General features: G+C 36.2%; 2 protein-coding genes and 1 non-coding gene across 4 annotated transcripts in view; 1 reads left to right on the forward strand and 2 right to left on the reverse strand.

Annotated features, from left to right (window-relative positions):
* SLC15A2 (solute carrier family 15 member 2) overlaps positions 1 to 9,320 on the reverse strand; it is a 37,695-nt gene extending 28,375 nt beyond the window's left edge. The window contains exons 1-4 of the mRNA XM_041773759.1: positions 9,167 to 9,320; positions 7,250 to 7,337; positions 6,518 to 6,659; positions 974 to 1,066 (exon numbers count right to left, since the gene is read on the reverse strand). Of these exons, the coding sequence (XP_041629693.1) occupies positions 974 to 1,066; positions 6,518 to 6,659; positions 7,250 to 7,337; positions 9,167 to 9,304 (461 nt within the window). The 5' untranslated portion in view covers positions 9,305 to 9,320. The remainder of the gene's footprint in view (positions 1 to 973; positions 1,067 to 6,517; positions 6,660 to 7,249; positions 7,338 to 9,166) is intronic.
* Positions 5,014 to 5,117, forward strand: LOC121474960. Its single transcript, XR_005983590.1, has one exon. It is a non-coding gene; the product is annotated as a U6 spliceosomal RNA (small nuclear RNA).
* Positions 9,321 to 16,656: 7,336 nt separating the features above from the next.
* The window catches only part of EAF2 (ELL associated factor 2), a 33,397-nt gene continuing 24,626 nt past the window's right edge, over positions 16,657 to 25,427 (reverse strand). For both annotated transcript variants that reach the window (XM_041769536.1, XM_041769547.1), the window contains one exon: positions 16,657 to 17,063. In XM_041769536.1, the coding sequence (XP_041625470.1) occupies positions 17,017 to 17,063 (47 nt within the window). In that variant the 3' untranslated portion in view covers positions 16,657 to 17,016. The remainder of the gene's footprint in view (positions 17,064 to 25,427) is intronic.

Consider the following 25,427-nt stretch of genomic DNA (forward strand, 5'->3'; position numbering starts at 1 on the left):
TTTCTGTGGGCACTTTCCATCTGCCTACACTCCTCAGAGAGACCCAGGGACACTTAGAATCTTTATGATCCTTGAGCCTTTGCTAGAAAGTATGCATTGCATAGGAAGGTTTTGTCCCTGGATAGTTCCATTTATCCTTTAGGTGCAATAGGCAGAGGCAGATACTGAAGGAACTTCAAACTTAATTCACTGGTTCTCATTCTCAACTTAATTTAAGGGATACACCAATAGAAGGATCTTATAAACACCTATCCCACATACCCTTACTAACCACAAAATTCATTATAATTAATAGAAGAATTGTTACTAACTTTTGATGGAACACAGAGAAGGAGGCATCTAATATTTATTAAAATTTAAAAATCTGAACTCATTGGATAAATACATATATAGCCACATTATAAACATGAATACCTATGATCTACTTCTTGAACAACTGTAATCCTATCTACTTACTGAATCAACTGACTATCAGAATGTATCAAATGCCTCTGGCTCAATAAACATCAATAGCTTAAGTAAAAAGGGACAGAGCAACTGGAATATATGGAACTACACATAGATGGAAATAATCTAAGCTTTGAATAGGACTTCTATGATGTATTAAAATAAATATTATGCACATTTTTTAATCCTAGTGTACAGATGTGTGGGTAGGTAAATAGGTGAGGAAATATGGGGGATATGATTCTAATAATTGTCTTTAAGCATATGATTTTTTATGAAAAGGATACTAGCTAGGCATTCTACAAGTCTCCAAATGTTTAATAAAAACAAATGAGGACAGATAAAGTAGGAAAGAGTCCAACTTGTCATAAAGTACTTTTTTTTTCTAACCACTTTGGTAAAACAATAGGTTGGAAAATAAAGGGACATCTCTGGTAAGAAAACAGAAAATCACCTGTAATGAATGTGTGAGACATTTATCTGTCTAATAGAACTGTGGTTCAGTTTATTCCATGATTTTACTCACGTGTGTACCGTTTGTCCACCTATTATTGGTAAGGCACCCAAGGACTTGACCACATGGCCAAGCACATACACCAAGGAGAGGTAGATGATTGTCCTGTTGAGAGAGTTAAATCAGTCAGTCTATAAACAGTTAAGAAACGGGCAAAAGACATGAGAAGACACTTTTCCAAAGGAGACATCCAGACACATGAAAAGATGCTCAACATCATTCATCATCAGGGAAATACAAATTGAAACCACAATGAGATACCAACTCACACCTGTCAGAATAACTAAAATTAACAACACAAGAAACAACAGTTATTGGCAAGGATGCAGAGAAAGGAGAACCCTCTAACACTGTTGGTGGGAATGCAAACTGGTGCATCCACTCTAAAAAACAGTATGGAGGTCCCTCAACAAGTTCAAAATAGAACTACCCTATGGTCCAGCAATTTCACTATGAGGTATTTACACAAAGGATACAAAATACAGATTTGAAGGGGTACATGCACCTTGATGTTTATAGCAGCAGTATCAACAATAGCCAAATTATGGAGAAAGCCCAAATGTCCATCAAATGATGAATGGATAAAGAAGATGTGGTGTGTACATACAATGGAATATTACTCAGCCACCAAAAAGAATGAGATCTTGCCATTTGCAATGGGTTGGATAGAGCTAGAGTATATTATGCTAAGTGAAATAAGTCAGTCAGAAAAAGACAAATACCCTATTTCACTGATGTGTAGAATTTAAGAAACAAAACAGATGAACATATGGGAAAGGGGCGGGGAACAAACTGTAGGAGACTCAATGATAGAGAACAAACTGAGGGTTGATGGAGGGATGTGGGTGGGGGATGAGCTAGATGGGTGATAGATATTAAAGAGGGCACTGTGATAAGCACTGGGTGTGGTATGTAAGTGATGAATCACTGAATTCTATTTCTGAAGCCAATATATTTTTTTAAAGATTTATTTATTTATTTATTTATTTATTTATTTATGATAGGCAGAGAGAGAGAGAGAGAGAGAGAGAGAGAGAGAGGCAGAAACACAGGAGGAGGGAGAAGCAGGCTCCATGCCGGGAGCCCAACGTGGGACTCAATCCTGGGACTCCAGGATCGCGCCCTGGGTCAAAGGCAGGCGCTAAACCCTGAGCCACCCAGGGATCCCCGGAAACCAATATTGTACCGTATGTTAACTAACAAAAATTTAAATAAAAACTAAAAAAAAAACATTTGAGAGACTTGAGTAATAGACTCAGAATTCATACTGTTCTCAATGCCAGGATAAATGGAGTAGGAGGAGGAAGGGGTGGAAGAGGAAAGAACTGCCTGGAAATGTACATAGAAATAGTGGGATCCCTGGGTGGCGCAGCGGTTTGGCGCCTGCCTTTGGCCCAGGGCGCGATCCTGGAGACCCAGGATCGAATCCCACGTCAGGCTCCCGGTGCATGGAGCCTGCTTCTCCCTCTGCCTGTGTCTCTGCCTCTCTCTCTCTCTCTCTGTGTGACTATCATAAATAAATAAAAATTAAAAAAAAAATAGTAATGGTCAATGAAGTAAATAGACCAGAAAAAGAGAGAGCAACTCTTTACCCTGTAGTGTTAGAGGTAATGGGCATTCCCGTCAAGCTCCTTTTTTGTATTTGACCTGTCCCTCACTTACCCCCACACATACACGGTATCCACAGGATGGATTTGCAGCCAATGATTTTTTTTTTTTAAACTAGGAGAACTAGGACAACAAGATACTTTGACCTGAGGTGTTTTTAATCAAAGAATGTCTTTGACTCTAGGAACCAATAGAGGTCGAGTAAAACCTCCAGATAAACAGGAAAAAGGGATGCCTAACACAAAGAACTTTCCCTAAGCCCAACCACTGGGATATATAGAAAGATAAAGGGCTCTCAGGTTTAGCCTGGTCACTTGAACACTTGGGTTAATTGTAATCCCCACCACAGTTACCTCATGTTCAAGTTCCCAAAGGTAAAAAAGGAGTCAGAGACTATGAATAGACTGCCCAGAGATAACTAAGCAGGAACTTCTTGCTGTATTATTTGTCCAAGAAATATGAATGGCAAATAGGAAGTAGAACAGTGAGGAATTCCAGGAAGAACATATATAGAGATTTACACATTGAAATATGCCATACTACCACATATACAATATATTCCTTATGTGCATTACTACATCAGCATTCTCTTTATATATACGTAGAATATGTAGTATAAGTAGTAGTACTAGAAGGAACTTTGGAAATTATATGGTTTACATCTGTGATTTTAAAGTGTTATATGCTGGAATATAAAGAATGAAATGAAAGTATAAGAGAGAGGCTGGAGATGCCAACAGTCTCAAGTTGTGGCTTTCTTGTTCTAAATGCCTAATCTCTCTAGGTTGGCTCTCCAGGGAAGGGACTTTAGGGGGTTTATAATGGCAAGTAGGCTATCAGAGGTTGGGTGACTAATCTAAGGCATTAATTGATTAAGGCAATTAACATCAGAGGGAGGGGGCAGGCTTTCCCAAAAGGCCTTGTAGCATCTTCTAGAGAAAAGTTTTCTTTGTTGGAACAAAAAGAATAAGTAGAATGGGAATAAAAAGGATTGAGGGGCACCTGGGTGGCTCAGTGGTTGAGCATCTACTTTTGACTCAGGGCATGATCCTGGGGTCCTGGGATTGAGTCCTGCATAGGGCTCCCTGCAGGGAGTCTGATTCTCCTTCTGCCTGTCTCTGCCTCTCTCTGTGTGTCTCTCATGAATAAATAAATAAATAATCTTAAAAAAGAGAGAGAGAGAGATTGAGAAAAGGCCAGCTATCATGAACCCAAACACGATGATTTCTGGTAGATCATCAGAGAGAAAAAAACAAGAGTGTGAGTTAGAGTAGTAGAGTTTAAGCAAACTTTTAGGTGAAAAGCTCAGGGAATTAGTCTAAGATACGAAGAATGTAAGAGAGGAAGCTAATGGCAGGAAACTTTAACAGAAAGAGAAAGAAGTCAAGATAGTTGGGACATTCTGCATTTGAAAGGAGGTCATTGAAATGCTAAGCATAGGAAATAGAACCCTTCTGGATAGACTTGACCAATCTTCCAACTGCAAATGAGGAATGTGAAATCCAGAAAGGACATTCCTAAAGTGACATTCTTGGGGTGCCTGGGTGGCCAGGTTGGTTGAGCATTTGACTCTTGATTTCAGCTCAGGTTGTGATCTTGGACATGTGGAATGGAGACCTGTGCCATGTCAGAGCTGAATGTTGAGCATGCTTGGAGTTTCCCCTCTCTCCTCCCTCTGCCCCTCCCTGCTCATGTGCTTTCTCTCTGGCTCTCTCTCTCTCTCTCTCAAAAAGAAAAAAATAAGTAAAGTGATGTTCTAATTAATTAGTATTAGGGTTAGGTCTAGAGCTTCTACTGTTTAACTTATAGCCTAGTGTTCCTTTAGTTTTATTGTAGACAGGTTAATGTGACAAAGGAAAGTCAAGAGGAGGAAGTTTTAAGTTTTATTTCACCACCAAAGCCATGGTTAATTAGAGCTTAGGAACTGAGAAGGAGTATGTGAAATGATGGCAGAGAAAGAGACCTAGCATGAAAAGGGTCAGCTCTGATGAGACAAAAAAAAAAGAGGAGATGGAAAGCACATGCTCTAGACCTACTCAGAGAAAGAAAAGAGAGTTGTAGAGATGACATCCAAAAGCATATTTGGCAATAAACACATTTAAGAGAACGATTGTAAGCATGAATCCATAGGCATGGGCTACAGGGTATAAAAACCACACTAGAGATTATTACTAAAAACATCTGGCTCTTTTTAAAAGCAACTTGACATAAAAAATAGTATTCTAGCATGCAGTTAAGCCTCTCAGTATGCTTCAATTTTGAGGAAAGTCTTTTTAAAAATGAATGAAAGTACTATGTCATGTATGAGAGTCTTTTATTCTATAAAATTTATTTATTGAATAAAGACCATGGCTTACACTTTTTATTCTTCATATAGTGCCAATCTCCTATCTGGATGGACTTGGTCATCCTATAATAGCAAACATATATCTTAGACACCTTCCGTGCTCGCTTCGGCAGCGCATATACTAAAATTGGAATGATACAGAGGTCAGCATGGCCCCTGAGCAAGGATGACACGCAAATCCTAGACACCTTCCCACCATCCTTCTCTCAAGTCAAGAAACTGTGTCTACTATTGTGGTATGGTTGTAGCTATATATTAATTAAATGCTGATTAAACACTTTAGAACAATGAATATATATATATAGCCCAAGCAAGATATAAACCAAGGTTTACTAAAGAGGATTCCTTGGAACACTAGGTCCACAAAATATTCTGAAAAACTATTCCATGGTCAATAATTATAGGAATCACTACATACCATAACCTTCTCTTACAGATCGTACCATGTTTATTAGCATGTTAAAGGCTATTTAAGAAGTCATGCAGTAAAGAAATCTTTTTAACTTTATGCAGCCCAGTATTTTCAAAACTTACTTGACCATGAGAGCTTTTTTTTTTTTTTTTTTTAATTTTCTTATTTATTTATGATAGTCACAGAGAGAGAGAGAGAGGCAGAGACACAGGCGGAGGGAGAAGCAGGCTCCATGCACCGGGAGCCTGATGTGGGATTCGATCCCGGGTCTCCAGGATCGCGCCCTGGGCCAAAGGCAGGCGCCAAACCGCTGCGCCACCCAGGGATCCCGACCATGAGAGCTTTATCTTCCTATGTTACACTCACTGTATCCTATCAACCAATTTCAACAAAATGCACTTTGAGAAATACTAATTAAAACAAATCCATAGATGACAAGACTATAGGAAATAATTTGGTGATGGACAGCCAAGATCCATCTTTAGCCTATGAGGATAATACTATGGGAGACAACTAAAACATTATCCCATAAATGTCTCTTGGTGCTATTTTGAGAGACTTAAAAGATATGGAACTGAATAGACCATCAGCCTAACTCATGAAAATATTTATTATATTCTTAAGAAGGAAACCACAGAAAGAGGCTAGAGATAAGAAACAGTAAAACAGCTGAGAAGAGGAACTCGTAAGAATATACTAAAGGATGACTTAATCCGGAGAAGAGATGGAGAGCATTTAAAATAACTAACTAAAAAAAACTAAAAAAAAAAAAAAAAAAAAAAAAAATAAAATAAAATAAAATAAAATAACTAACTACATTGAGGTCTCTAAAATTATAAATTTCAAAAAAAATAAAATAAAATAAAAAATAAAATAAAATTATAAATTTCCCGGTGGGTAAGAAATTTATCATCCCTGAGATCAAAACAAGAATTGATCTTAAACTACAGAATGGAAGATTAAAATCAGATTTAGGAAAAATAAAAATAAAAACAATTCCTGACTGGAAAGGGTGTAAAAAATTGGAAAAACTGATAATGAAGTGAAATAGTCTTTCTGTGTTGTTAGTCTTAGAGAGATGCTTATTTGTCATAGCTGATGCAAGTATCTTCTTGTTTGGAAGCAAGAGGTTAGAAGTGGCAAAATCTCTGTACAATGCATCTGCCATGTGCCCACCCATCTTCCTTACTTGAATTTTCCCAGCCATGAGTCAGCAATGGCTGCTCCCAGGATGGGAGTGAAATAACAGAGGCTGCTGAAGGCATGGTATATAGATGTGGAGGTATCTTCGCTCCAGTGCAGGAAATACAGGAAATACAGGGTCAGCACAGCTGAGGTGGAATAGGGAAAACAAAAAAAAGATAGATGCATTAAAGTGATTTATGCAGAAGTGCATTTCATCTCTTGTCTTTGAAGGTGATCTCGAGCTTCAACAGTCATATTAGTGAAGTGACCGAGGGGTGACTGCCAGGCAGTAGCAGCAGGCCCATGGGAACTATCAGAGAGAGAATGGGGCTATGCTTCCTGCACAAATGGAATCCTTCTCCCTTCAGTTCATATACAAACATAGCAGCATTTAAGCCAATCACAAAGATCATATGGTGCTTCCAATGTCCCTACCTTCTCTCTCCCAACAATGATATAGTTCATAGACTTGAGAAATAAATGCGAAAATGGAAGTTTTCACATTTTTATTATTACAGACTGTGTTCTGGTTTCTGTTAGGTCTGTCTGTTTTTTGGGTTGTATGAGTTATTAGGTGAAATCCCATGAGGTATTTATTGGCAGTGCTGGCCAAAGGAAAAGACCAATTTGAATGAAGGCGAGAAGGGTGGATAAGGGAAATAAGTGCATAAAGAAGTCGACATTCTTTGGGATGTGGATGAGGATGAGTGGAGTAAAGGAAGACCTTGAAAATTACCTTTCATGCCATAATAGGAAAAGCGCTCACAGAATTCATTTACCACAATGAAGGCAATGCTCAGTGGATAGTTGGAGCCACAGATTTTCTATGAAACAAAAAGACAATGGTTCAAGCATGAGCTTTCCTACCCCCTTTTTAGATTGCTTTCCTACTCCCTTTTTGTTTAGATTGCTCTAAACAGAAAATTTTATTTATTTTAAATCACCATGATAGGTAATGTGAAGCAATGGCTCCGACTCCTCATGAAACAGCTATCAGCACACTGAAAGTGCTTGCGTTGCTGACTTAGGAGTGATAGAAGCTATTCTGAATATTCCTTTGCTCTTCATTCATTTGATATGGAAGTGCTCAGACATTTCCTTGATCCTAGACACCAGGACCTGCTCATCTTCCTACAACTACTAATTGAAAAGCCTGGGGCTCTGGGCAGGATAATGAAAAATCTTACTTATTTCTAAAAAAAGAACAAAGAATTAGCCTATGGAGCACTTGCTGTCCAAGCAGTTATATTTACAGGTCAATAACCTCCTTAGTTCTACTGTTCTGAACTAACCTCTCTTGTCCCCACCTGCCCTATTCATCATGCTGAGAGGAATCCTGGCAATATGATAAGCTTCCCATTCAGAGCCTACTAAGAGCCAGCCTCAGAACCCAATTAGATTCCTAAAAGTAAGCTGATTGATCATCTTAAACTTGGGCAGAGAGTTCTTAAATCATGTAACAAATGTCCACTCTTCCTCTGAAAGACATTCTGTAACATTTTCTTTTTAATCCTATTGGACATTAAAAGGACTATGCTATAGCATGTACCATATCAGTCAGTGTATAATGAATGTTATGCTTATTTCAGATCCCTACCTAAGATAGCTATCTGAGGTGGGGATGGAGATATCTGTACTTGGGACAGTCAAATCTCATCATGAAATGTATATTGCCTCTTATTTCATAAGAAATATATGCATCTTTGTAAGCAGACTTAAATTGTTTAGGACCAGAAGATATATAATTAACTAAATAAATAATAAAGTAATAAATTATTTTCATTTTTTACCTTATGGATAGATATGAAGAATCCTCCTAAATATTAATACATGTTAATATATTAACTTATTTGAAAGACACAATAAACTGGCTTCTCACCTTCCCAGATCACAGTTTGAGAATTATATAACCTGGAGTTTAATTAACACACTTTACTACTGGCAACGTCTGTATTAACATACTGACGCTGGCCATGCCACTAAACCTGTCTTTATGTTCAATTCTGTTATTCCAAAGAAATGAGAATTCTACCACCACTTTGCCCATAGTAAGAACTCAGCAAATATTGACTATTATTGCTATATCCTCTCCACTTACAGGATTTTGATACAAAGATTAATGACATCGTGAATTTGGAAGTGTTTAACAACTATATAATACTAACATTACTATTCTTTGTTTCTCTGTCCTGTCCTCCACTATAAACTGGCACACATCATAACAGAAATTGGATGTATTCTAAAACTTTGGTATCCAGCATAAGATTCTGAATACAGGGGGAACTAAGGGCTGAGTTTTTATATTGGTGAAGAAAGAACAATCACACACAGTTCTCCAGGCAAGAATGCTTGCCAAGTTTCCCTGGATATTCAAATTGCTTCTTTTTTTTCACCCCAGAGAAACTCAGAATATACAATGAGATACAGCAAAGTCCTGGATCCCAACTGAAGAATTCCTAACTACTCTTCCTGCTGCTTCTCCTAAGTAAAGGAAACTTCCATTTAGATTTGGTTTTCAGGTTAATTCTAACTTCAAGTGAGAATAGTTTTTGATACCCTAATACAGCTCAGCCTGACGCTCCAGAGGCCAAGAAGTAGAACCAAAAGAACAATTCTGTTCCTGTCAGAAGCAGAACTGAATCTGGGTACTCACCGGAGGTGGCGTCTTTGGAAGGCTGAGGGGTCGGGATGGTACCTCTTCAGTGGAGACAGGTGAAAAAAGAGTTTCCTTGGATTCATTTTTCTGGAAAGGATTCATAGCTGGCTCCTTACTCTTGCTCTCCTCAAGCATTTGGCTTTGGTAGGCAGTTGGGACAGCTGCCAGCCTACTGTAAAACCGGACACTGGGAGTGGACTAGGTTTAACCCTATGCGTGTCAGCTTTCAGTAACTGCCTGGCCCAAAGCAAAGCACAAAGCTATAGGGAAAGAAAGGGCTGGGTCTCCAAGACTAGTTCAAAATAATGATTAAGTAAAAGGTCAAGCATGAGGAAGTAAGAATAACATATCACAAGATGGGGCAAGATAGTGCTAGGGAATTGCAAGAGTGCAAAACAGCTAAGAATGCCTCAAGTATATATTTAAAAACCAATTTCAGAAAAAAAAAACCTGATTTCAGGGTCACAGTAGCTGCCATTTATTAGACATCTATTCTAGCCAACAATAATATATCTATCATCTCTACCTGTCTCTAATTCTTAGCACAATTCCCACTTTATAGGAACTAATCTCCCAAGAGTTTGAGTAATTTGTCCAAAGACATGAGGCAGGTCTGGAATTTTAACTGTCATGAGAGATGGGAGATTTGTGTCAGTAATGCCTGTGGTCATTATTCAGGAGTGGAGGGTATGGAAATAGAAATGTAGGAATATAGGGGAATTGAAATGCATTGAGAAGGGAAAGTCATCACAAAATTGAATTTGCAAAGAGAGAAAGGATACTGATTTTGGTTTTCAACATAATGAAGTTCAACTAGAAATATCCTATAAAAAGTTAAAGAGATGGAGCTAAAGAAAATGAGAGAAAAGTTATGGTGATGTATGTTTGCGAATCATTCTTCTTTACTAAATTCATTCCTTGTGTTTTCATCACTTCAAGACGAATTCATTAATAAATAAAATTCAATTTGAGCAAAAATTATGAAACAGATACTTTCCTTTAAAAAATATTAAATTATATTAATTTATTTAGAGAGCATGCATGCATACAAGTTGGGGGAAGGGGTAGAGGGAGAGAGAATCTCAAGCAGACTCTGTGCTGAGCACAGAACCCTATGCAGGGCTTGATCCCATGACCCTAAGTTCATGACACTAACTGACTAAGCCACTCAGGTACCCCATGAACTAGTTACTTTCCAGGTATTATTGCAAACATGATTTTCCTTAATACTTAGTAGATAGAATCCCAAATGACTCCAGAATAGAATATTTAGCCCTTATCAGAGGAAGAACAAGAACAGGTATGATGATGATAGATGCATTTTATGCAGTCAGTGGAGTAAAAGAAGAACAAAAGAGTATGATGCCCCTCCAGTTGTTAGTGAAAAGAAAAAGAATCACCAGAGAGCTATAAGAAAAATGAGGGCTAAATCAACAAGGAGATCAGAAAACTAGAGAATTATTTTATTTGAGAATATGAGAGAGAACCTATAACTCTATGCTTTGCAAGATTCTTATATTATCTATTTGAGTAATTTGTTGATGAACAAGCCCAGAGCAAACGCTACCTCAGACTTTGACCATATCTTTTCACTCATCACTCCTCTCCCCCACCAACCTTTAACCAAAGAAGAGTCCAGCTTCATTTCTGACTGTGGCATTAATGATTAAGCTTTCAAAAAAAGTTATTCCTTCAAAAAAGCATTACTCCTTCTGACCTAGTTTAGTTATAACTTTGAATAAAAAACAAATAAATAGTCATAATTTACTAGTCAAGTTAACCTGAAATGCCTTGAAGATCTAATTGTATCAATGGCTCCCTCTGCTCTGGCCTTTTACCTCTAGAATAGCAATTGACCTGGCAGAGAACCTATAGATACAATGCACCTACAGATACAATGCACCAACTCATTTGTGCTCAAAAGTACCCCAAATACCAAACTTTAGAGTACTGGTTCTCTGATATTCGTTTTTTAGATGAAGCTCTACTTTTGATTATGGTAATATAATACAAGCAATCACAGAATCAAATAATATCAGAGATGGAAAGTTAATTTTGTCCTATGTAAACTAAAGTTCCCTTATGGTGAGAGTGATGTAGGGTAATCCATTCACATATATATTTATTTCTTCATATATATATATATATTCCAGAATAATTCATACACATATATATGTATGTATGCATATGTATGTGCACATACATGTATACACCTACACAGACTTGCAGGCCTTTTTCTTGAAAATTCTTATTCAATAGATTTAAGTAGGGATCCAAGAATCTCTGTTTTTTTAAGAAGCACCTCTGTTGATTCTTATGACAGGAATTTAGAGAACACTGGTTTGAAATCCCTCTCCTAGTCTAGCTTACAGAGTATTAGAGGAGAGCTCAGAGGGACAGAGCAAGTACTAGAACTCTAGCCACCTGTGGCCTATTCTATAGCCCTTTCTATCATAAATCATGGTGTCTCTTACACCCTATCATTTTTGCTCAGTTGAAACCAGACAGAAGAATAAAAAGGAAGAAATCAAAGAGAAAAGCAAGTCCTAGATAGAAATGAGCATAAACTCTTCAGAGACAAAAGAGGTAATAAAAGTGGAAGAATGTAAAATATCAGTGATAAGAGTAAAAAAATACTATGGCCTTGGTGGTTATGTTAGTAGAGTGATTATCTTCTACTCATATTCAGAAAGGAGACTGAAGCTCTAAAATGATAGACACTAATATAGTCAAAGAGAAATAAATCAAAAGAGAACATGTTTAACAAGGTATATGAATATAGAATCAGCACACAAAGGGCACCTGGGTGGCTTAGTTGGTTAAATGTCTTCCTTCGGCTCAGGTCAAGATCCCAGCATCCTGGGATCAAGCCTCGGGTCAGGCTCCCTACTCAGTGAGGAGTCTACTTCTCCCTCTCCCTCAGCCCCTCCACTTACTTATACTCTCTCTCTCAAAAAAAAAAAAAAAGTTAAAAAGAATCAGCACACAAAAATAAATTATACTTAAATATCAGCAAAAACAAATAGAAAAGGGAATTTTAAAAGTGATACCAGCTATAATTGTTATAAAAATACCTAGAAATAAATCTAATAAAAGATGTCTAAGACCTCAATGTTAAGGTTAAACACTATGATATATTATTGAAAGAAATTGAAAAAAATCTAAATAAATAGACATTGCATGCTCATGGGTTAGAAATTTCAGATTATAAAGATGACAATATTCTAAATCAACCTGTTGTTTCATTACAATATCTCAATAGATTTTGTGATTGTAGAAAATGACAAGTTGATTTTTAAAATTCATATGGAGATGCAAAACGCCAAGAATAGCAGGATGCCCAGGTGGCTCAGTGGTTGAGCCTCTGCCTTTGGCTCAGGGCATGATCCTGGGGTCCTGGATCAAGTCCTACATTGGGCTCCCTGCATGGAGTCTGTTTCTCCCTCTGCCTATGTATCTGCCTCTCTCTGTGTCTCTTCTGAATAAATAGACAAAATCTTTAAAAACAAAACAAAAAAAATAAAAAGCCAAGAATAGCAAAGGCAATCTTGAAGAATAATAGTGGAGGACTTGCACTACCCAATATAAAACCTATTATAAAACTTGTAATTAGAGTTGAATCAACACAATATGGCAACAAATGGAACAAAACAGAGCACCTGCCGAGACATCATTAATGACAAAGTTGACAATGCAGTGCAGCGGGGGAAATGATGGCATTTTCAATAAACACCACATCTGGATATCCATATGGGAAAAAAATTAATTTTAACCCTTATGTTAAGTATCTTACAACTCTTATGTTACATATCTTACACCATACATAAAAAACAATTCTGTATAGTTTAAGGATCTGTTTTTTTTTTTTTTTTAAATAAAGCTTTTAGAGGAAAACATCTTTATGTTCTCCGTGGAGTATGCCAAGATTTCTCAAATAAGACATAAAATATGGTTACTATAAAAGAAAACCAATTGATATTTTGGACAGTATTAAAATTAAGAACTTCCATTCACCAAAATATATGTTAAGAGTGAAAAGACAAATTACAGAGTGGGAGAAAATATTCATATTATAAACATCTGTCAAAGGGTTTGTGGCCAGACAAATAATTTCAAAATATCAGTAACAAAAAGATGCATTTCCAGGTTGTTGAGAGTTTCCTGTTATAAATAATATAGCCCTAATAATTTTTATATAAGTCAAATATATTAGAAGGATAAATATCTAGAATTGAGATTGCCAAGACAAAAGCATATGTTTTTAGAATTTTTAGAACTGCCTTTACATTTCCTTTGTTCATTTTTTTCCTTTGTTCATTTTCGTAGTCAGTTGTTTCTCCCCTTCTTGTAAGTTTATAAAATCTGTATTATTGATATTAATGCTGTTATTGCGCTGCAAATATTTTTTTCAATGACCTTGTATTTGGACTTTTAAAATTAAATATAACTTAAAATGCACAAATCTTAAGTGTAAAACTCCATTTTATTACTTGTGCAATTCACACAACCATCACCCAGATAAGATAAAATATATGTAATATATTTCTAGCACCTCAGTGCTGAAATCCTTCAGAGAATAATACTTACTGCTTCCCTTTGTCTCCCAAACTGTATCCGTCAAGATATTCAGTTTTCTGACTTCTATCACCATAGATTTGTTTTGTTATGAATTTAAAATAAATGGAATAATATTGTTCGTATTCTTTGTGTTTGGTTTTTTTGCTCAACACTACGTCTGTGAGATTCACCTATTTTGTTGTCTGTAACAAGACTTTTTTTCCCCCCTGTTGTTCAGTAGAATTCACTATGTAAATATGCCACAATTTATTTCCCCATTCTTTTGTTGATGGACATTTGAGTTGTTTCCAGTTTCAGGGTTGTTTATTGTCAGCTGGGTTTAAGCTAAGAACTATTTCCAGGAATCATCTTCTCTGGATGGGTGTAGGCTAGAAAAACTTGAGTGAGATTTAGAAGTGGAAGTGAAGCAATACATATTACTGGAGTAGTCAAAGACCAAATATCTTGAACCACTAAGGCTTTGTCCTTTGTTGATGAATCCGTGTGTGTAGAGGAGAGAGCTCAAAGGTTAGGTTGTTAAAATCTGTCTTCCCAGATTTTACTTTTTGTCAGGCCCTTTTTCAGTGCCCTGTGCACAAGCACTTAGCTCCAGGGTTAGTTAGGAGTGTATGAACAGCTTGGGGAATCTCTGGTTCCTGCTGTGTATTTGTCTAGCCTCAGCTCAATTGTCATTTCCCCAACAAGGATTGCAACCTCAGGCTACTAGGGCTAAGTTCTTGGCTCTTCCCTACTGGTCAGCATCTGAGAGATCATTTCCATGTAAAATGTTGTAGGGCATTTTAGGCATGGCATCCTACTCCTACAAATTGAGTGAGTCTTCTTCATGAAGGCAGAGTAGGAAAACTATCAACCTTTTTAGGATACATTTTTATGATATTTTTCCTATTCTTGAGTTCTTAATCTTGACTCATCTCAATAAATTGGAAAGTACTAAAGAAATTATTATAGGAATGATACGTGAATTATAGAATTCCTGAATTCTGACATGTCTAAGAATGTCTTATCAAACTACAGATGACATTTAATGTATACACTATAGGTCACACTTATATCCTTGTACAGATGCAGCTTTCCTAACTTTAGTGCTTTTGTAGTGTTACGGAATGGTTCAATCCCATTGGTTTTTGTTCCTTTGTAGCAACTTACTTTTCCTACTTGTAAATATATATCATCATCATTTTCAGCAAACCATTCGTAACAGGTAAAGTAAAATGATATACACTTATATTCATTCTTAATCAGTATAGAGAATGATACTCTAAGTATTCAGACTTTTAAGAGTATGTTTCATTTATGGGGGAAATGATGAGGAAAAGGATGATCTGTTTTGACTGTAAGAGGTATAGTTTAAGAACATAATGTTATGTAGCTGGCATTATCAGCTCAGACCACCATGTACTCTTTTCTGGTACAGTAATCACTACTCAAAGAAATTTTAGCAGAACGACTTTTAGTAAAAACCATTATAATTTGTATTACTATGTTAAAATGACAAGCATGTTTTACTAGCTACTATAAATATTTGTTTGAGCTTGTTTTAGTTAAGTAATGAATGACATAGCTGCGGTTCTCAGATAAGTATTGACGAACAAAATAGATATAAAAATGAAGATAACAAATAGATTAGTTAGCTGAAAGTAGGCCAAAGAAAGGGAAGGAGAAAGAGAGAAGAAAGTAAGAGAGATTAAAACTAAAACTTTAGGGATTAAAAAAAATTCCAAACTATATAAATTCCTATGGTAAAAGGCAATTATGACAACATTTTTTATTCAACTCCACTGCCATAACTTGGAAGAAGCCAAAATTCTTTCAGTTGTTTAGAGAATAAGTAAACTTCGGTACATCCAGACACTATAGTGTTTTTCAGTGCTAAAAAGGAATGAGCTACGAAGTCATGAAAAAGACATGGAAAAAACTGAAGTACAAATTTAAGTGAAAGAAGCCAGTCTGAAAAAGCAGCGTACTGTATGATTCTAATAATATGACGTGCTGGAAAAGACAAAACTAGGGAGACAGTGAAAGATCAGTGGCTACCAGCAGTTGGGGGTGGGGGGAAGAGGAAGAGCACAGGATTTTTAGGACAGTGAAACTATTCTGTTTGATGCTACAATGATGGATACGTATAACTGCACATTCGTCAAAACCCACAGAATGTACAATACAAAGAGTGGACTCTAATGCAAATATGGACTGTAGGTGATGGCGTGTCAATGTTAAGATTCATCAGTTGTAAAAATGTATCACTTTGCTGCAGGATGTTTATAGTGGGGCAGTCTGTGTATAGAAGGGAACAGGGAATATGTGAGAATTCTCTGTAGTTTCTGCTCAATTTTGCCATGAACCTAAAACTGCTCTAAAAAGTGAAGTTTTATTAAAAAAAGAAAAGAAACTTAAAAAAGAAAAAAAGAAGAAAAAGAACTTGCTGCTGATCAGTGGCTCTCAACTATAATCTAATATTAATATTTATCATTTTCCCCAAATTCAAAAATACTGTAGATGTAAATACTAATTATTTATCTACTTAACACTTAACTGCTTATGTTTTCTCAAAAGCAAAATTTTAAAATGACAAAAGATAAGAGATACAAAAACAGTTTTTTCATTAAAAAAATTATGTAGGGCAGCCCGGGTGGCTGAGCAGTTTAACACCACCCAGTGTGTGATCCTGGAGACCCAGAATCGAGTCCCATGTCAGGCTCCCTGCATGGAGGCCTGCTTCTCCCTCTGCCAGTGTCTCTGCCTCTCTCTCTGTGTCTGTCATGAAGAAATAAAATCTTAGAAAATAATAAAACAATTATGTAGCTTTACTTTTACCTTAACTTATAGCTTAATTTTGTCAAGAATTAAAGTATTCTTAACCAAAATTTAAGGACTATCAGATATAAAAGGCTCAGAGATTTAAGTAAAACCATGGACATTTATTATAAATCAATTATTTTGACATTTCACAATCGGAAAGCAGTAGTGTGGTAAAACAGTGTGAACTTGAACGCTTTAGAACACCTGATCTGACACTTGTTAGCAATATGTGGGCAAGTTACCTAACCTCTGTTTTCTCATCTGTAAAACCTAATAAATGGAAAGCACATGAAAATGCTACACTTAAAAAAGGTCAAAAATATAATATCAACTGAAAATTCTGAATCACATTTAACTTCTTTTATCATCAAAAGTTAAGATACATTTTCTTCAGTCTTAGGAATCTCTAGTCTTAATATAAAGTAAATTATCACATCTTACAAATTTTATATTTATAGCTGGATGTTTCTTCAATCATCACTGTCACTTCCTGATTCACTCAGCTGCAAATCATTTCCTAAAATAAAAAAATAGTAGAACTGTAGCAATTATTTAATATTTTCATACTTACCATACTTATTTTTGGATAACATAAATATCATGCAAAATATAATACCAACAGTGATTCCATTTGAACCAGCATTTTGTAATGACAAAATAATTAGATTGCTTGTCCTATAATTTAGTCACATCATTAATAATTCCAAAAATTAATACTGCTCATAAAAACATACATCATCAATCTTCAGCATAGTTTTAGTATCATCTGGCAACTATGTCAGTCTTTTTTCATACACCAACACCACCTTTCTTTGTTACTCCTACTGATTAAATTATATCAGGTGATGAGTAAAATGTGGTTTAGAAGATCAGCCTAAATCATTTTGAAGAATTAAAAAAAAAAAAAACCTACTTAAAACTAATTCATACTTAAAATTCAGTCAAAATATTAAATAATATATGTTAAGAGTAACTCATCATTGTTCTTTTTGTAATTCATTGATGTGCTTACAGAAATGGAACTTACATTCCAGTGGAGGGAGATCAATAGTAAATAAATAAATATATAATATGATGCCAAACAGGGATAAATACTATGAAAAAATGAAGATGGGTATGGGAAGAGTGATGAGAGGTGCTATTCTAGATAGGATAGTTGGGAAGGCTTCCTTGAAGGATGACATTTGAACAGAGATCCAAATGTAGAAAGTTATGAAAATGTGGATGGAAGGCAGGTACTGTCCAGGCTCAGGGAACAGCAAATACAAATGCCCCAAGGCAGAAGCATGCTTGTTGTGTTCTCTGATTGTAGGAAGGCCTGAGGCTTGAGTGGAATGAATGAGGAAGAGATGATAAGAAATGAGGTCAGAAAGATATCCAGAAGACCATGATTTCTAGGTTATCATAAAAACTTTGGATTTTGTTTGAAATGTAATGGGAATTCATCAGAAAATTTTAAGCAAGCAACTGACTTGAAATGTTTTACAGTGAATAAACTATAATATACTATACAGTGAATATACTATATGTACTTGCTTAAGCAAGCAACTGATTTGAAATGTTTTACAGTGAATATATATATATACACACTCTGATATACTATAATTGTATTCCAGCTTCTCACATAAGAAATAATACTGGCTTTACCTCAGGTGGCTTGGAGAGGTAGTGCTAAGCAGTTGGGATTATAATATAATGATAGAACTTCCAGGATTATCAAAAGTACTGAATTTAGGGCATGAGAGAAAGAAAAGTGAAGAAAGACCCCCAGCATTTCTGATCTAAATAACTGGATGGTGGTATCATTTACTGATATAAGAAATACCAGTGGAACAAGATTGTGTGAGAAAAATCACAAGTTCAATTTTCAGCATGACACATTTGAGAGACACAGTAAATATTCAAGTAAATATATTATAGGCAATTGTATATATAAGTCTGGAGCTCAAAGTAGAGGTTACTCCTAGAAATAAAGATTTGGGAGTCACCAACTGCAGGGGTTTATTTGAAGATATGGGATTGGATAATATCATTTGAATAGTAAATTAGAATGGTTAAAAACATTCTTGTATTTTTGAACTACTCCAATCAACAAAAAGTGGCATAATTTGAAGCTAATTCCCAATTTAAGAGGAGTAGTTTCTGGCCATAAATAAGTTGTTGTAAGAGAGCTCAGGCCACTGGATGAACTCCAGAACTTTACATTATTTGATAAAGAAATCTGCTAAAGCTTCTTTTGTGTATCTGGTTCCCATGACCATTTTATACTTTTCAAGGATTAAGTTTCTATTTATTGCACAACTGTTCAATGCCATAAGAATGTTCAACTTGGTATGATACCCATAATCTGAGTGTCTTAGGTCAAACCCGAATGTCCTAAGTTCCACTTTTGTTAACAGACTTCATGCTGTACAGGTTATATGCATGGTATTACCATGCTGTTGACATGTTTGGTTGATTTTTAATTTATCAGGTTAGCCTGTGACCATGACATGCTACTAAAGGAAACATTTCTAATCAAAATGGAATAAAGAGTTAACCCATAGCAAATGCACTCAGACTCTCAAGCCAAAGGTTCTCAGTGAGAAAAATAGTGTTCCCGCAGAGATGTTACAGAAATTTATGTGAAATGTTACTTGTCCAAATAATTTGCAGATTGCTAGTGGCAGTTAGTAGAAGGGGAATTTAGGAAAGGTAAATGTATTACAATGCAGGGACCAGTCTTGCATAATAAAGAACTCTACTATGTTCTGCAAAACTTTTCAAAGTCCAGTGGTATATTCATTTACTTAGAAGGCCTGTTTGTAAACTACTCTTTTGCATAGATTTAAAATTCACTGAAACTTACAAGGATGGAACTATCATGTAAACTGAAAGAAGACTTTATTTTCCCAGAACTTTACAAAGGTTTTCTTTATTTAATTGTTTTGGAAAACATATTAGTGATACTGATGCTTTTCTAATTCTTAATTCAACAAATTAAATAAAAAGAAAAATTGTTAATATTATGAGTGGTATGTTATCTTGCTTAATTCTAAATTGAGTCATTAAAGATTTCAAACTATACTACGAAGCTGTAGTAATCAAAACAGTATGGTAGTGGTTCAAAAATAGACATATATATCAATGGAATATAGTAGATGGCTCAGAAATAAACCGATGTTTATATAGTTAGTTGATTAATCTATGACAAAGGAGGTAAGAATGTATAATAAATGGTGCTGGGAAAATTGGACAAATATATGCAAAAGAATGAAACTGGACCACTGTCTAACATCATGCACAAAAATAAACTTAAGATGGATTAAGACCTAAATGTGAGGCCTAAAACCATACAAATTCTAGAAGAGAGCATAGAAGCAATTTCTTTGACATCAGTCATTGCAACATTTTTCTAGATATGTCTCTTAAGACAAGCAAAACAAAAGCAAAAATAAACTATTGGGACTACAACAAAATAAAAAGATTTTGCATGATGAAGGACACATCAACAAAACAAAAAGACAATCTACTGAATGGAGAAGATATTTGCAAATGGTATATTCAATAAGGGGTTAATATCTAAAATATATAAAGAATTTATATGACTTATTGCCAAAAACCAAACAATCAGATAAAAAAGTGGGCAGAGCCAGTAGAGGTAGGAGCCACTTACACCAAACCTTGCTTCCCTGTGCCTAGCAAGTGCATATGTACTGGAGGACTGATTATGAGCCAGTAGAGTAGGCCTCTCCCCCTGAAGACCAGCACAGCCAGCACCCCACATGCATCAAGTCTGCTGATTAGACAGTGCTTCAAAGCATCATCTTCAGTTCTGGTATTAATAGGACCAGGCTGTAGTTTTCCTCTTCTTTTTCTTTTCCCCTTTGGAATCAGGCTTATGGTTTTTTGTTAGTTTTATTTCATTTCTTTCCTCTCTCTCTCTCTCTCTCCCTCTCTTTTTTGGATCAGGTTTCTTTTTCACTTTTCTTGTTCTTCCCTCTCCTTTCTTTTCCTTTGGAATCAGGCTTATAGTTTCTTGGTTGTCTCTTTGGGGGTTTTTTGGTTCCTTTTCCTTTTCTTTGTTTTTGAATCAGGGATTCTTTTTAAGTTTTTTCTCTTTCTTTTTTTTTCCCCCAGGCTTATTTTAACAAACAAAGCACACCCAGTTAAAGCTCCAAACACTCCCCACTGCAAACAAGAAGGAACTCTGCAGAGGGCTGACCAGTGCGAAAGAGCAGCCAAAACACAACAGCAGAGAGCACATAGCATATACCAGAAACACTTCCTGAAGTACCAGGCCCTGGACAGTCTATGACTCCTTTTTAATACAGCATTACTCGCAGGTGCAGAAAACATAACAAACTTTTATAACATGCAAAAGACAGAAACTTAGCCAAAATGACAAGATGGAAGAATTCTCCCCAAAAGAAAGGTCAGGAAGGTATCACACACAGCCTGGGACTTGTTCAAGGCAGATTTAAGCAATGTATCTGAACAAGAATTTAAATCAAGAGTTATAAGATTACTAGCTGGACTTGAAAAATGCATAGAAGACACCAGAGAGACCCTGCTGCACAGATAAAAGGACCTAAGACAAATCAAGCTGAAATTAAAAATGTTATAACTGAGATACAAAACAGGCTATATGTAATTACAACAAGGATGGAAGAAACAGAGGAATGACTAGATGATATAAAAAATAAAACTAAGGAAAATAATGAAGCTGAAAAAGAAGAAGAAAATAAAACTATTAGATCATGAAGGTAGACTTAGGGAACTCAGCAATTCCATAAAGCCAAATAATATCTATATCATAGGAATCCCAGAAGAAGAGCAGGAAAAAAGGGCAAAAGGTTTATTTGAACAGATTATAGCTGAGAACTAATCTGAGGAAGGAAACAGGCATTTTGGTCCAAGAGACACAGAGAATTCCCTAAAAAAAAAACCAAAACAACAACAACAACAACAACAAAACCAAGTTAACACCACAACCTATCTAGTGAAACCTGTAAAATACAAAGATAAAAACATAATTCTGAAAGCACCTCAAGAAAGTCCTGGGATGCCTGGGTGGCTCAGTGGTTGAGCATCTGCCTTTGGCTCAGGGTGAGATCTTGGAATCCCAGGATTGAGTCCCGTGTTGGGCTCCTTGCATGGAGCCTGCTTCTCCTCCCTCTGCCTGTGTCTCTGCCTCTCTTTCTGTGTCGCTCATGAATAAATAAATAAAATCTTAAAAAAAGAGAGAGAGAAGTTCTTATCCTACAACGTATTTGAGACCTTATTCTTATACTTAAGAATGGTGGCAGACCTGTCCACAAAGACCAGGCAGGCCACAAAGGACAGGCCTGATATACTCAGTGTGCTAAATGGGACAAATATGCAGCTGAGAATACTTTATCTAGCAAGGCTGTCATTCAGAATAGAAGGAAAAATAAAGAGTTTCCAAGACAAGCAAAACTAAAGGAGTTTGTGAACACTAAACCAGCTCTGCAAGAAATATTAAAGGGGACCCTTGGAGCAGGAGAGACCAAGAGCAACAAAGACTAGAGAAGAACAGAAACAATTTACAGGAACAGTGACTTTACAGGTAATATAATGGCACTAAATTCATATCTTTCAATAATTACTCTGAATGTAAATGGACTAAATGCTCCAAACAAAAGACACAGGTTCAGGAGAATGGATTTAAAAAAAAAGACTCATTGATATATGCTGCTTACAAGAGCCTTGTTTTATACCTAAAGACACTTCCAGATTGAAACTAAGAGAATAGAAAACGATTTATCATGCTAATGGACATCAAAAGAAAGCTGGAGTAGCCATCTAGCCAACCTAGCCAAATTAGATTTTTTTTTTCCAAATTAGATTTTAAACCAAAGACTGTAGGTGAAGAAGGGCACTATATCATAATAAAAGGGTCTATCTAACAATTGTAAATATTTATGCCCCTAACTTAGGAGCAGCCAAAAATATAAACCAATTAATAATAAACTTAAAGAAACTCATTGATAATAATATAATAAAAGTAGGGAACTTTAAGATCCCACTCAAAGCAATGGACAGATAATATAAGTTGAAGATCAACAAGGAAACAAAGGCTTTTAATGACACAATGGACCAGATGGACTTAAAAAGATATATTTAGAGCATTTTATCCTAGAGCAGCAGAATACCCATTCTTTTTGAGTACATATGGAACTTTCTTCAGGATAGACCACATAGTGGGTCACAAATCAGGCCTCAACCAGCACCAAAAAGACTGGGATCATACCATTCATAGTTTCAGACCACAATGCTATGAATGCTATGAAACTTGAAGTCAACCACAAGAAAACATTTGGGAAGACCACAAATGGAGGTTAAGGAACATCCTAGAAGATAGAAGGAACATACCTCAACATCATAAATGCCATATATGAAAGACTCACACACAGCTAATGTCATGCTCTGTGGGCAGCCCGGGTGGCTCAGCAGTTTAGTGCTGCCTTCAGCCCAGGGTGTGATCCTGGAGACCCGAGATCGAGTCCCATGTCAGGCTCCCTGCATGGAGTCTTCTTCTTCTGCCTATGTCTCTGCCTCTCTCTCTCTCTCTCTCTCTCTCTCTCTCTGATGAATAAATAAATAAATAAAATCTTTAAAAAAAATAATATCATGCTTTATGAAGCAAAACAGCTTTCCCCCTAAGGTCCGGAACAAGATGGGAATCGCCACTCTCACCATTGTTGTTCAACACTGTCTTAGAAGTTCTAGCCTCAGCATTCAGAGAACAAAAAGAAATAAAAGGCATACAAACTGGCAAGGAAGAAGTCAAACTTTCACTCTTTGCATACAACATGATACTCTATGTAGAAAACCCAAAAGACCCCAACAAAAAACTGCTAGAACTGATATAGGAATTCAGCAAAGTTGCAGGATATAAAATCAACACATAGAAAGAAGTCTGTTGCATTTCTATACACCAATAATGAAGTAGCAGAAAGAGAAATCAAGGAATTGATCTCATTTACAATTGTACCCAAAACCATAAGATACCTAGGAATAAACCTAACCAAAAAGGTAAAAGATCTGTACTCTGAAAACTACAGAACACTTATGAAAGAAATTGAGGAAGACACAAAGGAATGGGAAAACATCCCACACTCATGGATTGGAAGAACAAATATTCTTAAAATGCCTATAGTTCCCAAAGGAATCTATACATTCAATGTAATACCTATCAAAATGACACCAGTATTTTTCACAGAGCTAGAACAAACAATTCTAAAATCTGTATGGAACCAGAAAAGACTCTGAATAGCCAAAGTAATGTTGAAAAAGAAGAGCTTGTTTCCCTCTCTTCTTTTATTGTTTTCTCCCTTTCCATATGTTTATCTGTTTTCTTTCTTAAATTCCACATAAGTGGTATCATATAACATTTCTTTTTTATTTTAAAGATTTTTATTTATTTATTTATTCATTTGAGACACAGAGAGGGAGAGACAGAGGCAGAGACACAGGCAGAGGGAGAAGCAGGCTCCATGCAAGAGCCTGATGTGGGACTCGATCCAGGGTCTCCAGGATCAGGCCCTGGGCTGAAGGTGGCGCTAAACCACTGAGCCATCTGGGCTGCCTGACATTTGTCTTTAAACAAGCCATAAGTGACTCTTAATGACAGAGAACAAATAGGGTTGATGGTGGGAGCTGGTGGGGATAGGCTAAATGGGTGGTGGGTATTAAAGAGGGCACTTGTGATGAGTACTGAGTGTTGCATGTGAGTGATGAATCACTTAATTCTATTCCTGAAACCAATATTTCACTACATGTTAACTGACAACATTTATTTATTTAATTTTTTAAAAAGATTTTTAAAAAACTCATTTGAGAGAGAGACACACAGAAAGAGCACAAGCAGGGGGAGAGGGAGAGGAAGAAGCAGACTCTCTGCTGAGCTGGGAGCCTAATGTGGGGCTCGATCCCAGGACTGGAGATTGTGACCTGAGCCAAAGGCAGAAACTTGACCACCTGAGTCACCCAGGTGCCCCCCAAAATTTTTAAATTAAAAAAAAGAAGAAGAAAAAGAAGAGCAAAGTGGGAGGCATCACAATTCTGGACTTCAAGCTCTATTACAAAGCTGTAATAATCAAGACAGCATGGTATTTCCACAAAAACAGACATACAGATCAATGGAACAGAGCAGAAAACACAGAAATGAACTCATGACTATATAGTCAACTAATCTTCAACAAAGCAGGAATGAATATCCAATGGAAAAAAGACTGTCTCTTCAAATGGTGCTGGGAAAATTGGACAGCCACATGCAGAAGAATGAAACTGGACCACTTTCTAACACCATACACAAAAATAGATTCTAAATGGATTAAAGACCTAAGTGTGAGACAGGAATCCATCAAAATCCTAGAGAAGAACACAGGCATCAATTTCTTTGATCAAAGCTGCAACAGCTTCTTATTAGACACATGTCCAGAGGTAAGGAAAACACAAGCAAAAATGAACTATTGGGACTTCATCAATAAAAAAAAAAAAAAAAGCTTTTACACAGCAAAGGAAATAATCAACAAAACTAAAAGCCTATGAAATGGGAAAAGATATTTGCAAATGACATATTCAATAAAGGGTTAGTATTCAAAATCTATAAATAACTTATAAAACTTAATACCCCCAAAATTTAAAAGTCCAGTTAAGAAATGGGCAGAAGGGGATCCCTGGATGGCTCAGTGGTTTAGCACCTGCCTTCGGCCCAGGGTGTGAACCTGGAGTCCCGGGATCGAGTGCCACATCAGGTTCCCTGCATTAAGCCTGTTTCTCCCTCTGCCTATGTCTCTGCCTCTCTCTCTCTCTCTCTCTGTGTCTCTCATGAATAAATAAATAAAATCTTAAAAAAAAAAAGAAATGGGCAGAA

The sequence above is a fragment of the Vulpes lagopus genome, chromosome 1 (genome assembly GCF_018345385.1).
Source record: "Vulpes lagopus strain Blue_001 chromosome 1, ASM1834538v1, whole genome shotgun sequence".
NCBI classification, from domain to species: domain Eukaryota; kingdom Metazoa; phylum Chordata; class Mammalia; order Carnivora; family Canidae; genus Vulpes; species Vulpes lagopus.